This window comes from Schistocerca piceifrons, chromosome 3 (assembly GCF_021461385.2).
Source record: "Schistocerca piceifrons isolate TAMUIC-IGC-003096 chromosome 3, iqSchPice1.1, whole genome shotgun sequence".
Taxonomy (NCBI): Eukaryota; Metazoa; Arthropoda; class Insecta; order Orthoptera; family Acrididae; genus Schistocerca; species Schistocerca piceifrons.
In genome coordinates, this window is record NC_060140.1 from 280,010,020 (window position 1) to 280,025,749 (window position 15,730).

At 42.4% G+C, this 15,730-nt stretch overlaps 1 protein-coding gene across 1 annotated transcript in view; it reads left to right on the forward strand.

The window, feature by feature from the left end:
• Positions 1 to 3,316: 3,316 nt before the first annotated feature.
• The window catches only part of LOC124788040 (probable cytochrome P450 6a13), a 102,819-nt gene continuing 90,405 nt past the window's right edge, over positions 3,317 to 15,730 (forward strand). The window contains exon 1 of the mRNA XM_047255098.1: positions 3,317 to 3,959. Within this exon, the coding sequence (XP_047111054.1) occupies positions 3,637 to 3,959 (323 nt within the window). The 5' untranslated portion in view covers positions 3,317 to 3,636. The remainder of the gene's footprint in view (positions 3,960 to 15,730) is intronic.

The window sequence follows — 15,730 nt, forward strand, 5'->3', positions numbered from 1 at the left end:
TCAAGACAATGTCCATTGCGTTCAACTGCTCTTCCAAGTCCTTTACTGTCTCTGACAGAATTACAATGTAATCGGCGAACCTCAAAGTTTTTATTTTTTCTCCATGGATTTTAATACCTACCCCGAACTTTTCTTTCGTTTCCTTCACTTTTTGCTCAATATACAGATTGAATAGCAACGGGGAGAGGCTACAACCCTGTCTCACTCACTTCCCAACCACTGCTTCCCTTTCATGTCCCTCGACTCTTATAACTGCCATCTGCTTTCTGTACAAATTGTAAATAGCCCTCCGCTCCCTGTATTTTACCCCTGCCACCTTTAGAATTTGAAAGAGAGTATTCCAGTCAACATTGTCAAAAGCTTTCTCTAAGTCTACAAATGCTAGAAACGTAGGTTTGCCTTTCCTTAATCTTTCTTCTAAGATAAGTCGTAGGGTCAGTAATGCGTCACGTGTTCCAACATTTCTACGGAATCCAAAGTGATCTTCCCCGAGGTCTGCTTCTACCAGTTTTTCCATTCGTCTGTAAAGAATTCGCGTTAGTATTTTGCAGCTGTGACTTATTAAACTGATAGTTCGGTAATTTTCACATCTGTCAACACCTGCTTTCTTTGGGAGTGGAATTATTATATTCTTCTTGAAGTCTGAGGGAATTTCGCCTGTCTCATACATCTTGCTCACCAGATGGTAGAGTTTTGTCAGGACCGGCTCTCCCAAGGCTGTCAGTAGTTCTAATGGAATGTTGTCTACTCCCGGGGCCTTGTTTCGGCTGAGGTCTTTCAGTGCTCTGTCAAACTCTTCACGCATTATCATATCTTCCATTTCATCTTCATCTACCTCCTCTTCCATTTCCATAATATTGTCACCAAGAACATCGCCCCTGTATAGACCCTCTATATACTCCTTCCACCTTTCTGCTTTCCCTTCTTTGCTTAGAACTGGGTTTCCATCTGAGCTCTTGATATTCATGCAAGTGGTTCTCTTTTGTCCAAAGCTCTCTTTAATTTTCCTGTAGGCAGTAGCTATCTTACCCCGCATGAGATAAGCCTCTACATCCTTACATTTATCCTCTAGCCATCCATGCTTAGCCATTTTGCACTTCCTGTCGATCTCATTTTTGAGACGTTTGTATTCCTTTTTGCCTGCTTCACTTGCTGAATTTTTATATTTTCTCCTTTCATCAATTAAATTCAATATTTCTTCTGTTACCCAAGGATTTCTATTAGCCCTCTTCTTTTTACCTATTTGATCCTCTGCTGCCTTCACTATTTCATTCCTCAAAGCTACCCATTCTTCTTCTACTGTATTTCTTTCCCCCATTCCTGTCAATTGTTCCCTTATGATCTCCCTGAAACTCTGTACAACCTATGGTTCCTTCAGTTTGTCCAGGTCCTATCTCCTTAAATTCCCACCATTATCTATTTTATTATTTGTTACGTTTATTTTATCATTAATTTCTCTCTCACTGGCCACTAACATTTCCTTAATCTCCTTCACCATATGGTATCAGTCTGGCAGTGATGACAGAGCTTCCACAGTAAATTATTATGTTGACTAAATCTTGTATTAAATTTAGGATCCATCTAACAATTTATTCATTATAATAGCATAACAGCTGCTTGTACCGGTTAATGTATCGCTACGGTCGCAGGTTCAAATCCTGCCTCGGGCATGGATGTGTGTGATGTCCTTAGGTTAGTTAGGTTTGCGTAGTTCTAAGTTCTAGGGGACTGATGACCTCAGAAGTTAAGTCCCATAGTGCTCAGAGAGATTTGAACCAGTTAATGCATATAAACCGCATCGACTGAGTTTGCTCTCAGTAACCCGCGAAACAGTGCCACCACGATCGCCCACGCCTTTTAAAGGACATTCACCACATTTATTTGTTATCTACGCTGGGATGAGTCACTGCGAGGCTGTTGATCAGTACTGATTCTGGGCGACTATGTGCTACGGTTGTCTCGCAATACTATGTTGGCTGCGAGTAGCTCTGTGTCAGCTGCAAGCCGCTGCGGCATCACCTCGTGGTGTGGGCGACTGCTCGTTGTTGCCGATCGCGCGATGCTTCGACTCGGAAAGACCACACCTGTACAAAGAAACCCTCTCTGCCCCCCCCCCCCCCACCCCCCTAGAGGCTTCTTCTTCTTTTCTTGAGCATTCGTTAACAGCTTTCATTTCGTCTTCTTACTTGCGTCTTCTTTCTTCCGGATGTCTCCTTTCTTTGGGACGTATCTTCTCGACTTGTATGTCTTGGTTTTTGTCAATGACTTTCTTTTATAGCTTCATTAGTGTCCACAATTTCCGTCCTGTCACGATCGTCACCGAGATGTTTGCTTCAGTCCGGAACCACGCGGCTGCTACGGTCGCAGGTTCGAATCCTGCCTCGGGCATGGATGTGTCTGATGTCCTCAGGTTAGTTAGGTGTACGTAGTTCTAAGTCTGGGGGACTGATGACCTCAGATGTTAAGTCCCATAGTGCTTAGAGCCATTTGAACGATTTTGTTACTATCTCAGGGTGGGTCACGTCATAGTCTCTTATAGCTATAATAGGCATCAGAAATTTAAAGACTCTCTTAAAGACTGTCTGGGGGCTTACATAAATAAAGAAAGGAACGGCTCTTCCAGCATAAGGTCCGAAAATATAGCCCTAAGACAGAACGACAGCAATTTTTCATACCAACAAGAAGTTATATCCACTATGACCCAGTGTTATATAGTTATAAGAGGCAAATTGACAGTGGTTTTCCCTAACTTATGAAGCTTTCACTTTGTTGTAGCGTTTGTTTTGTCTTACATATTCCTATATTTTTCTTTATACGACCGTATTTTTCTCTCCATTTATATACTATTGAATTTTCTGTAAATTATTTCTTGACGTACTCATACTGCGGTTAAAATTGTTGATATGCAACTAAATAGATAAATAAAACTAAATAAGAAGTACTAAATCAAATGGAGAGAAAGGATCGTTATGGCTCAGTTTGAATAAAAGAAGGGATTGGTTGATAGGTCAAATTCTGAGACATAGCAGATGCGTCAGTTTCTATTGGAGGAAAACGAGGGCGCGGGGGGAGGGAGGTCTAGGGTGGGGGTAAAAAACTATAGAGAGACACCGAGCCTTTAATTCGGTACGCTGGTTCAAGTGGATGTAGGTTGCAGCAGTTATGCAGCAATGAAGAGGCTTCAGTCGTCGGGTAAAGCCTACAATAACAGCCCTGCCTGTCAGGAGACAGACAGCTGTTGCGTAAGAGCAAGGTCGGATTACATGATGTGTCGTTATCTGCGAGTTAGCAGAGAGAGGCGCCAGTGTCCGCCCAGGAGGTGCGCAGTGCACACGCGGTGCAGGGCTAGATACCGTCTGCAATGGCGGAGCCCACCAGCATCGACGATACACACACCACGTGCTGGCGGCCGCACGGCTTCTCTGGGGCATCGGTGACAACACAGACTGGTACTCCGACCGCATCTGTGATACACCGAGAAAGCTGTGACCTCTCAGCTGCTATGTAGTGGGTTGCTTATGCAGCAGCGGTACCTCTACTGTCAAGTAACTGGCGAGAGGGCAAGTGCACATCAGCTCGAAGAGTTGCAACGTCTTGCGTGCTACAGTTCGTCGTCTATTGGTAAAACTTGTAAAGATGTTGTGGTCAGACAGTTTGTGGACAACGCTCTTGATTTTAACAGTGGTTATTGCTCTGTTGTGTGTATACTTGTCGTCTGTGAATAACTACTGGAAGAGACTCGGCGTTCCGTGCGTGAAAAGTGAACTCCTCTTCGGAAGTGCTCGTCGCGCCCTCTTTGCCCAGGAGTCGCTGCCCACATGTATCCAAAGGATATACCAGGAGCTCGGCGACGTGCCTTTCGGAGGATTCTACCTTATGATGACGCCTTGTCTCATGGTGAAAGATGTCGGACTCATCAATAAAATCCTTGTCTCTGACTTTGCGCATTTCACTGACAGGTAAGCCTCCAATTCATCTTACTTTCTTTAAGTCGTCACTTTTCGAAATTTGTATGCCGTTTTTCTCTTTCTACTGTATCTGAGTACGTAAGTTTGAGACTGGTTTGATGTAGCTCACCACGACAGCCTGCCTTGTGCTTTTCATATCTGCGTCACTACTACACCTTTATCCATTCCTATCAGTTTTTTGTATTAAAGCACTGTCCCACCCCCTTCCTCGTTTCCCTACTCCCCTTCACTACCCAACTAACTATTCCTTGCTGCTTTACGGTGTGATCTACCAGCCTATCTGTTCCTTTAGTGAAGTCGTCACCTACACTGGCGTCTACACGAATACTCTGCAATTCCCACGTAAGTGCTTGGCAGACGGTTCATATAAGCACTTTCAACCTACTACTCAACCGATTAACATTCCCTCTGGAGGTTGGAATCAACAAAATATTATCATATTCGGAGGAGAAAGTTGTGCTTGAAATTTCGTGAAAAGACCTTGCCGCAACAAATAGTTGTTTTCTCCTCATTTCGAAGTTATACCTCCATTAATTATCCAATCTACTCTTTTTTGTCTTCTGCATTCTTCTGTAGCATCAAATTTCAAAAGCCTCTGTTCACTTCTTGTCTGTAGTTTTTATCGCCCACGTTTGATTTTCATGCAACGCTACTCTCCGGACAAATACTTTCAGAAGAGGCTTCATAATAATCACGTTTATAATGAATGCTAACACGTTTCTCCACAACAGGCACATTTTTATGCTGTTGTCAGTCTGCATTTTCTAACCTCGATACTTCTGCCATCGTCAGTGACTATTCCATCCGAATAGCAAAAAGCGTCTCATTTCCTAAGTTAGTTTCCTCATCATCACCTGATTTTAACCGCCAACACACAATTATTCCAGTTTTCTTTTGTGGCTGTTCGTCTTATAATCTCTTCCTGAGACACTGTCCATTCTGTTCAACAAATCTTCAAAAGCAAAGGAAACTATATGGTTCCAAACTCCTTTTCAAGTCTCCAACATCTCTGACGTATATAGGGAGACTGAAGTAACGGAAGGAAATTTGTACCACGGCCAGGATTCGAACACACGTCCCTTGCCCACTAGGTAGGTGTGCTAACCACCACACCTCTCTGGCACAATGGCTTTGCACAACTGCATGGGCTACCCTAGCAACCCTCCCTACTCAATCCAGTTAATAACACATCATTTGTAAAAGTTTTAAGAAAATGTAGTATGGATAGTTGGATGGATGATTAAAGGGACAAAACCACTAGATCATCAGTCCCTGCGGATAGTTGCAAAGACGGAACATAACTCCACGAATTTTGAAGCTATTAAGGACGACGGAAAACGGAAAAAATGATTTTTCTTCTTTCTTTACGTTTGTAACCCATTCTGGGAGTTCCTTATTTTCATAACAAAAGTATGTTCTGCAGTACTCGATGTAAAAGTGTGTGCTCTCTAAGTTATGAGTTCCTTCCAGTTTGTGACTTCACTTTGACTAAAGAACGAAAGATGAAGTTGTTGCGACCGAAACAATTAACAGTGGCATTTATGTTCCTTATTGTCCCAAATGTTTGACCTTTTTTTCCGAACCCGTATATCGCGATTTACGAGGGTATGCATCGGCAGGAATCTAAGAGTGTAGCTTAAACTTTTCTTAAGTAAAATGAGCAGCAACGATGTACATATTCTTTCTTGTCACCTATACACACATCAAAGTTTTGCATCACCCTGGTTCCCATAACTCCTGGAGAGAGATGTTGACTGTGGATATTGTATCACAGACACAGTCCCCTTGACTGTTCGGAGATGTCACCAAACCCGCCCAAAGATGTAAACAACAACGCATGACCAGCGCCTATTAGACGGAGGGGTTCCGACAGCCGATCAGTTCCAGTCATTCTTCCAGGAAGGAGGTACACGGCTCGTGTTGTCTGTAATTCAACCATGCCTAGACGGTCAATACCGCAGTTCGATCGAATCCGCGTTGTTGCTTAGTGCCAGGAAGAGCTCTTAACAAGGGAAGTGTTGTCCAAGCGTCTCGGAGTGAACCAAAGCGATGTTGTTCGGTTACGGAAGAGATACAGAGAGAGAGGAATTGTTGACATGCCTCGCACAGCCCCCCCCCCCCCCCCTCAAGGGCTACTACTGCAGTGGATGACCGCTGCCCACAGTTTATGGCTCGGAGTAACCCTGACAACAAAGCCACCATGTTGAATAATGCTTTTCGTGCAGCCACAGGACGTCGTGTTACGCCTCAAACTGTGCGCAGTAGGCTGCATGATGCGCAACTTCACTCCCGAGGTCCATCTTTGCAACCACTACACCAAGCAGCGCGGTACAGATAGGCCGAACAACATGGGCAATGGACCGCTCAGGATTGGCACCACGTTCTCTTCATCGATGAGTGTCGCGTATGCCTTCAACTAGACAATCGTCGGAGACGTGTTTGGAGGCAACCCGGTCAGGCTGAACGCCTTAGACACACTGTCCAGCGAGTACAGGAAGGTGGAGGCTTCCTGCTGTTTTGGGTTGATGTTATGTTCGGCCGACATTCGCCTCTGGTGAACATGGAAGGCGCCGTAACGGCTGTACGATACGTGAATGCCATCCTCCGACCGATAGTGCAACCATATCGGCAGCATATTGGCGAGGCATTCGTATTCATGGACGACAATTTACGCCGCCATCGTGCACATCTTGTGAATGACTTCCTTCAGGATAACGACATCGCTCGACTAGAGTGGCCAGCATGTTCTCCAGACATGAACCCTATTGAACATGCCTGGGATGGATTGAAAAGGGCTGTCTATGGACGACGTGACCCACCAACCACTCTGAGGGATCTACGCCGAATAACCGTTGAGGAGTGGGACACTCTGGACCAAAAGCGCCTTGATGAACTTGTGGATAGTATGCCGCACGAATACACGCATGCATCACTGCAAGAGGACGTATTAGAGGTACCAGTGTGTACAGCAATCTGGACCACCACCTCTAAAAGTCCCGCTCTGTGATGGTACAACATGCAATGTGTGGTTTTCATGAGCAGTAAAAAGAGCGGAAATGATGTTCATGTTGATCTATATTCAAATTTTCTGTACAGGTTCCGGAACTCTCGGAATCGAGGTGATGCGAAACTTTTTTTGATGTGTGTATTTGGCTGTGTGTTTTCGAATATGTCGCGATTTCTGGTGGTGTGGTTAGGCAGGACCCTAAGAGTACAGCTTAAACTGATGAGAGTAAAACGAGGGGCAACCATGTTTATAATCTTACTTCTCGCTAATAATTTGCTGTTTATTCGGAATATGTCGCGATTTTCGAGGGTGTCGTTTGGTAGGAACTTAAGAGCGCAGCGTAAATAGCCGTATATGAAACGAGCAGAAATCAGTTTTATGGTCTTGCTTGTCACAAATATTTAGCTGTGATCAAATCCTTAACAGTGATTTCGTAAATTTGTCAGGCAACACAAAGAGCCCACCACACATGTCCGCTTTCCGATTTCAGATGAATGCCACATACACGTCCGATTTTGTTCAAAAAATGGTTCATATGGCTGAGCACTGTGGGACTTAACTTCTGAGGTCATCAGTCCCTTAGAACTTAGAACTACTTAAACCTAGCTAACCTAAGGACACCACACACATCCATGCCCGAGGCAGGATTCGAACCTGCGACCGTAACGGTCGCGCGGTTCCAGACTGTAGCGCCTAGAATCGCTCGTCCACCCTGGTCGGCCCGATTTTGTCACCCGTACTCAGAACACGCAGCGCTCTCGGCGAATTACCTGGCCCGTCAGCTAGGGACCAGAATGCCCTTAAAAGCAGTGTCCAAGATTGTTGACGTCATCCTCTGGACGTCCTACTCGAACCTGACTGTTCTCTACTGGACTGGATTACAGATTGCTATATGGACTATTGACTGATGTGCTCATAACTACTTCGCGAGACTTACGGACTTTTTGGTACTATTCTTCTACCATCAAGTTTTCTCGCTCACCCTAAAGCACTTCTTTCAAGTTATGTTTTAACCTATTCTGTCGTGAATTAATAAAAGCTGTGTCCGCGGCTTGTGGTCTTGCGGTAGCGTTCTCGCTTCCCGCGCACGGGGTACCGGGTCCGATGCCCGGCGGGGTCAGGGATTTTTCTCTGCATCGAGATGACAGGGTGTTGTGTGTCTTTCATCATTTCATCCTCATTCACTCGCAAGTAGTGGCGTTAAAGAACTTGTGGAGCGGCTGCCGAACCGCTCCGCGAGGGGTCTCCCGGCCACCAATGCCATACGCTCATTATTATTAATAAAAGCTGTGCAGTTTGGTATACAGGAACCCAATAACCGAGCTGCAGTTTATGGCGGGTCATGGCCCATCGAACATAGGCGGGTGTGAGGTGAAGCGTACAGCATTAAGTTAAGTAGTGGTTTTGACTTTGTACATATGTACTGTTTGTGTTTTCCTTTTTTTTCGTTTATAAATGTATAGCTATGGTGTTCTTTTAATCATTGACAAAGGTCTTTTTAGGCACTTGTGGGTTTTATTGTTCTGAAAAAGGTGTAATTATCTACTCCGAAACCTAGGTTAACACTGGGTGCTTTTTTCGCAATCGAGGCGGGTTTTCAGTTTTTTTATATTTTAATATACGCAGGTTTTCTCGTCGCATAATTTCCCTCCGTAGACAGAATTCTCGCAACCTATGGGAAATGTTGAGTATATAGTCTAATGGATTTATATTTTTCAGACCGTCTCGTCTCACACATTGGGCATGAATTGGAAGCATTTTTCCAGCGTGTAGTCGATTCTCTAAAAAAGTTGATATTGTCTTTGACAGTGGCAACAGTATTTCTAATTTCCGGCACTGCATTTGCATCATCCACCACAAGGTTGAGTTTGTGATTTTAGCAATGAATATACTAGATTCGATAATATTTTTTTGCTAAAATGGCTTGTACACCACTCTCTGCATGCGCTCGTAGAACAGCCGTTGAAGCCAAATACTACACAAGCTTCTGCTGGCAGACTATTACTGATCTACAAACTGTCAATGCTTCGGCGATTGATGAGACATTCTGTGACTTTCGTTCTACAAAATCTACAAATTCTTCCCGGATTTTCACTTTGCTTTCATCATAGTGGCTATATTATCCCTAATAACATCGAATTATGAATTCTTTTTGATGATGGTGATGTGTAAACAGTATGACGACGCCACTTTTCCAGATGAGTCCTTAACTTGTCGTCGCCAGAATCCGTTTTTAAATTCAATAAATCTAATAAAACACCTTCATGTGTCTGTTTGTCCCTAAGAGGCATATAGAGCAAAAAAAGTATACAAGAGAGAATCCATGACAATATTTGGCTGTTTTCATCGATCACTTTATGCAGTTGCACGTCCACAGATGTATGTTCAAGAGAAGTTTTTGCTGCAGCTAACGCTGTCAAGTGAAGCTGGGGTTTGACATGCTTACGACTACCTTCATGCACATTCTTGAATTTTGTGGATACCCTAATGATAAATGATCCAAAAATGCCTCCAACAGTGTCAGTGACAGGAGGGAACAAAACACAGTCGAATATACTAGCAACATTGCATATTGATTTAATCAAGTACAATAAAATTTTTTTTTAGAAATGGCTTGCATCACTTTCAAAATTGTGATTCCTTGAAGTGATTCAAGGATTTAGTAAAAGCTCCTTCTTCTTTTCCACTGACATCTGAGTAATCAGCCCAATATAACGACCCAGATGGTTTTCATTGCAGTCACTTTTTATTGCAACTTCCGAAACGCCTTTGGACATACAAGCTAGTTCGAATGTTGGCTGAGAATTAGGAACCGAGACTGCTACAGTTAGAGGTATTTTTGATTATTGTTCAGTGTCACCATTGGATGTTGATCGTGACACTTCACTCTTGTTATGATCGTCATCGCTTCAAATGGCTTGGTTCAAAATGGTTCAAATGGCTCTGAGCACTATGGGACTTTACATCTTAGGTCATCAGTCCCCTAGAACTAAGAACTACTTAAACTTAAGTAACCTAAGGACATCACACACATCCATGCCCGAGACAGGATTCGAACCTGCGACCGTAGTAGTCCCGCGGTTCCGGACTGCAGCGCCTAGAACCGCACGGCCACCGCGGCCGGCATATCGCTTCCATTGCCGATATTTCGATTCCTTTTCCTTTCATGAGCAGCAGATCCTATAAAATAGGTAAACGTAAATTATTTCCTACTAGTTGACCATAAAACGAAAATAGAGTTAAGATAAATGGAAGACAGACAGATTTACCGGAAACATAATAATATTCAAGTGCCAAGTACCTATATTATTACTGCCGCTTCTGGTGTCTGAGAACAATATTAACAACGAGAAAGTCCAGAAACATCACAATAACATTTGTTGATTTCAAGAAGGCCTACGACTCCATGGACAAACACTTTTCAATACATTGGAAGAAGTGAAGGTAGACAACAAGACCAGAAAACTAATCCAGGAGACATTAACAAATTCAAAATTCAAAGTGAAGTTCATGGGAGAGATCTCGGAACCGTTCGAACTCAAGACAGGAGAGAGACAGGGAGATGGCCTGTCACCCATTTTATTTAAAGCAGTTTTAGAGAAAATAATCAGGACATGGGACAAAGGAGTCAATGGGGTAAAGATGGGGAGACACAAAAATAGAACCATCAAAATAAAATGTCTGGCCTTTGCCAATGATATAGCCATCATAACAAATAACAGAAAAGAAGCCAAAGAAGCCCTAGAGACACTATATGAAATCGCAGCCGGAACAGGACTACAAATTTATTATGCAAAAACGCAGTACATGGACACAAAATCCACAGACAGAAATCCATTGGTAAAAAGGTATGGAAAGATAGCACAGGTAGAAAGTTTCAAGTACCTGGGAGAGATTATGCAGAAAACAGGACTAAACTCGACAGCCAATCAAGAAAGTGTTGCAAAGCTGCAAAAAGCTTACAGACTTATATGGAAACATTACAACAAAAGAAGTATTTCCGTTAATGCCAAATTAAGACATTACAAAGTAGTAGTCTTACCAGAATCCTTGTATGCCTCAGAAACGACAGTAATCCGGGGAAGAACGAAAATCAAGGAAATGGAAAAGTAAGAGTGGAAAATTCTGAGAAAGTTCAGAGACAGGGGATTTGATAAAAAGACCGACAAAAGAACTGTACAAACAGACAGAGACAGTTACAGACAACATCAGAAAAAGAAGGGCTAAATTCTATGGGCGCATATATAGGATGAACGAAAGAAAATAGGCTGATCAAGAAGATTTTTAACATAGTGATGAGTAATACGGTGAAAAGTAACTGGGCAAAGGAATGGAAGACCTCAAGGAATTAAATATCTCCACTGAAGAAATAACAAACAGAAAAAAAATCAGGAAACAGAAATTCGAGGAAACACCAAAAGACAAGAAGCCAGGAAAGAAGTGGACAAAAGAGAGGAAGATGAAGCGCAGTGAATATATGAGAGGTTTTTGGGAAGAGAAAAGAAAGAGACAAAAAAGTGCCATGAAAATTGATTGTGTTTTAACGCTCTTTTAAATGGGGAATTAACGATAATAATTACTTCCTCCAGGCCGTGAACTATAAGATTAATTGTTGTAGTTTGTGAACTTGTTAGTATATCCATGCCATTTCAACTACTGGGATTTTTGATGAATTCGATACAAAGCAGACAGGATTCAGGCAACGATCAATTTAAATCTAGAACTAAAGTAATTTCCTGTTGTAACTCTCTCAAGTCATTCCAAGCGCATTTGTTGTAGAATTCAGTAGAGTTGTTCCTATATAAATAGCATCAATTTCACAAGGAAATATTATAAGTCGCCTGCTGTTCCTAATCTATATAAAAGATTAGGAGACAATCCGAGCAGTTATCTTAGGTTGTTTGTAGACGATGATGTCATTTACCGTGTAGTGAAATCATTAGAAGATCAAAACCAATTGCAAAATAATTTAAACAAAATATCTGCATAGTGCGAAAAGTGGCAATTGGACCTGAACAGAGAAAAGTGTGAGGTCATCATGAGTACTAAGGGGAATCTCTTAAATTTCGTTTACACTACATACCACACAAATCTAAAGGCTGCTAATTCACGTAAATACCTAGGAATTAAAACTACGAACAACTGAAATTGGAGCTATCATACACATAATGTTGTGAGGAAAGCTTAACAAAGAACGAAATTTATTGCCAGAACTATTAGAAGATACAAGTTTACTAAAGAGACTGCCTACACTACACTTGTCCGTCTTCCGCTAGAGTATTGCTATGCAGTGTGGCGCCCTTATCAGACAGGACCGACGGAGGACATCGTAAAAGGTGAAAAATGGGCAGCTCGTTTTGTATTCACTAGCAGTGGCCTGTACGACAGCTAGGGCTCTGGAATGCGTTGCCTTCTTTATTGTGTATTTCCTTCAATTGATGTTGAGAACGATAGGCTCTCCTACTAACACACCCTTAAGTTTTTTTGTAGGGTTGAAATGTATGCAATGTTATTGGGCTGGTGCATAAGTTCATAGCGTTTTTCCATAAGTTTAATAAACACCAAAGATGCATATAACAGAGACTTCAGTCATCAATAACGTGTTCTTCAATATTTACAACACTCTGCCAATGCTGGGGTAACTTTCCGATTACTTGGCTGTGGAAATCACGTGGTTTTGAGGTGAAGAACATGTCGATCCATGTTTGAAGCGCATTTTCATTTGCAAAGGAAGTTCAACATTTTTCGATAGAGAGCGGAAATGGGGAAAATCTGAGGGCACAAGGTCAAATAAATAAGATGGGTGCGGAATGACTTTCCCATACAACTGCTGTGTAGTGTTTTTTGTCAATTTGTCACAGCTGTCGTCAAATTTTTCTGCTTAAGAGCCGAAATTGATGTTGTAGGACGACACCTAGGGCCGCATGGGAAGGAGAGTGGAAACTGGAGAGAGGGGGCGGTGGGAGGAGGGGTGGGGGCAGTTTTCACTAAACCACTGTTATTGATGGAAGCTTACCACTTACACGTTTGAATCTACGCATCGTAAGGTATCACACCAAATATTTATAAGTGAAAAAGAAAAAAAATCAAACTACGTTCATTTTTCTGAAGGTTTAAACAGTGACCAGTTTTCTACATCGTAGCTGATACTGTGGCCAGTGCCGTGGCAACAAGATTCCGTGCTTATTGTTCTGACTTGCGGACATATTCTCTAACTGTCTTGATACCCTACTATCTGAAACTATACCAAGCGACTGCAGCAGATCCTTTTTAATAGAACTTTTATATTATGCAAAATATAACAGAACAGAGACCGTTTTAAGTAGTACAGTTAAACTAATTCATAATTGTTACGGAGGGATAGAATAGCGGATGATAGAATTCAGTTTTATCCGTTGTCTTATGAGTGTTCTGATTATAACTAACTCTTACTGTAGTGAAAAAATTGGCTACTTTTCCCGACCGGCTTACTGGTTCGCAGAAGAGACTGTTGTTGTTGTGGTCTCCAGTCCGAAAACAGCTTTCATGTAGCTCTCTATGCTGCTCTGTCCTTCGCCAACCTCTTCATCGCTGAGTAACTACTGCAACATACATACTTCTGAATCTGTTTGCTGTACTCATCTCTTGGTCTCCCTCTACGATTTTTACTCCACACACTTCCCTCCAATACTAAACTGGTGATCCCTTGGTGTCACAGAATTTGCCTTATCAACCGCTAACTCTTTCATTGCCATTGCCAGTCTACATTTTATATCCTCTCTACTTCCACCATCAACCGTTATTTTACTGACAAAATAGCAAAACTCATCTACTACTTTAAATGTCTCGTTTCCTAGTCTAATTCCCTAAGCTGATATAGTTCGACTAAATTCCATTATTCTTGTTTTGCTTTTGTTGATGTTTCAAGACTCTATCCACTCCGTTCATTGCTTATCCAAGTCTTTTGCTGTCTCTGACAGTATTACAATGTCATGGGCAAATCTCAAAGTCTATTTCTTCCCCCTGAACCTTAATTCCTTCTCCTACTTATTCTTTGGTTTCATTTAGTGCTTGCTCAGTGTACATATTGAATAACATCGGGGATGGGCTACAACCCTATCTTTCAGTTTATCCAGGTCCCATCTCCTTAAATTTCCACCTTTTTGCAGTTTCTTAGTTTTTAATCTGTAGTTCATAACCAATAGATTGTGGTCAGAGTCCACATCTGGCCCTGGAAATGTCTTAAAATTTAAAATCTGGCTCCTAAATCTCTGTCTTACCATTATGTATCAATCTGAAACCTCCCAGTGTCTTCAGGTCTCTTGCACGTATACAACCTTCTTTTATGATTTTTAAACCAAATGTTAACGATGGTTGAATTATGCTCTGTGCAAAACTCTACCAGACGGTTTCCTCATTCATTAGTTTCCCCTTGTCCATATTCACCTACTATATGTCCTTCTCTTCCTTTTCCTCGCGAATTTCGGTCCCCCATTACTATTACATTTTCGTCTCCCTTAATTATCTGAACAATTTCTTTTAAGTCGTAATACATTTCTTCAATCTTCTCATCTGCGGAGCTAGTTGGCATATAAACTTGTACGACTGTGGTGGGTGTGGGCTTCGTGTCTATCTTGGCCACAATAATGCGTTCACTGTGCTGTTCATAGTGGCTTACTCGCATTCCTATTTTCTTATTCATTATTAAACCAACTTCTGCATTACGCCTATCTGATTTTGTATTTATATCCCTGTATTTACTTGACCAGAAGTCCTGTTCCTCCTGCCACCGAATTTCACTAATTCCCAGTATATCTAACCAACCGATCCATTTCCTTTTTTAAATTTTCCAACCTAGCTGCCCAATTAAGGGATCTAACATCCCAGTCTCCGATCCATAGAACGCCAGTTTTGTTTCTCCTGATAACGACGTCCTCTTGAGTAGTCCCCGTCCGAATGGGCGACTATTTTACCTCCGGAATATTTCACCCAAGAAGAATCCATCATAATTTAACCATAGAGTAGAGCTGCATGCTCTCGGGAAGAATTACGGCTGTAGTTTCTCCTTGCTTTCAGCCGTTTGCAGTACAACACAGCAAGATCGATTTGGTCGATGTTACAAGGCTAGATCAGTCAATCACAGACACGAAGACAACATCCACCACAATTGTAAAAGTTTATACGCCAACAAGCTCTGCAGATGAGGAGATTAAAGAAATGTATCATAGCTGCCATTGCAACTACTGGAAAGGCTGCTGGCCCTCCTCAGGAGCCACATGTCTGTCTGGTTTTCCAACAGATATCTCTCCATTCTAGCGGTGCAGCTATCTGTATCGCTGACGGACGCAAGCCACCCCACCGACGGCAAGATCGACGGTTCATGGGGGTGGGGGAGGAAGATACTATCAAATTGAAATAAGTAACAAGTAATTACATTGGTAGGCCAAAGGACGTTGTTTAAACATTGATATTGTAAAAATTATTGCTCGTCACACAAGTGAGATATGAAGAATGGCCGGCCGCGGTGGCCTCGCAGTTTTTAGGCACTGCAGTCCGGAACCGCGGGACTGTTACGGTCGCAGGTTCGAATCCTGCCTCGGGCATGGATGTGTGTGATGTCCTTAGGTTAGTTAGGTTTAAGTAGTTCTAAGTTCTAGGGGACTGATGACCTAAGATGTTAAGTCCCATAGTGCTCAGAGCCATTTGAACCATTTTTATGAAGACTTAGATTAGGTGACTCAGAAAAAAGTATTTACTAAAACGTAAGGGAACAAGT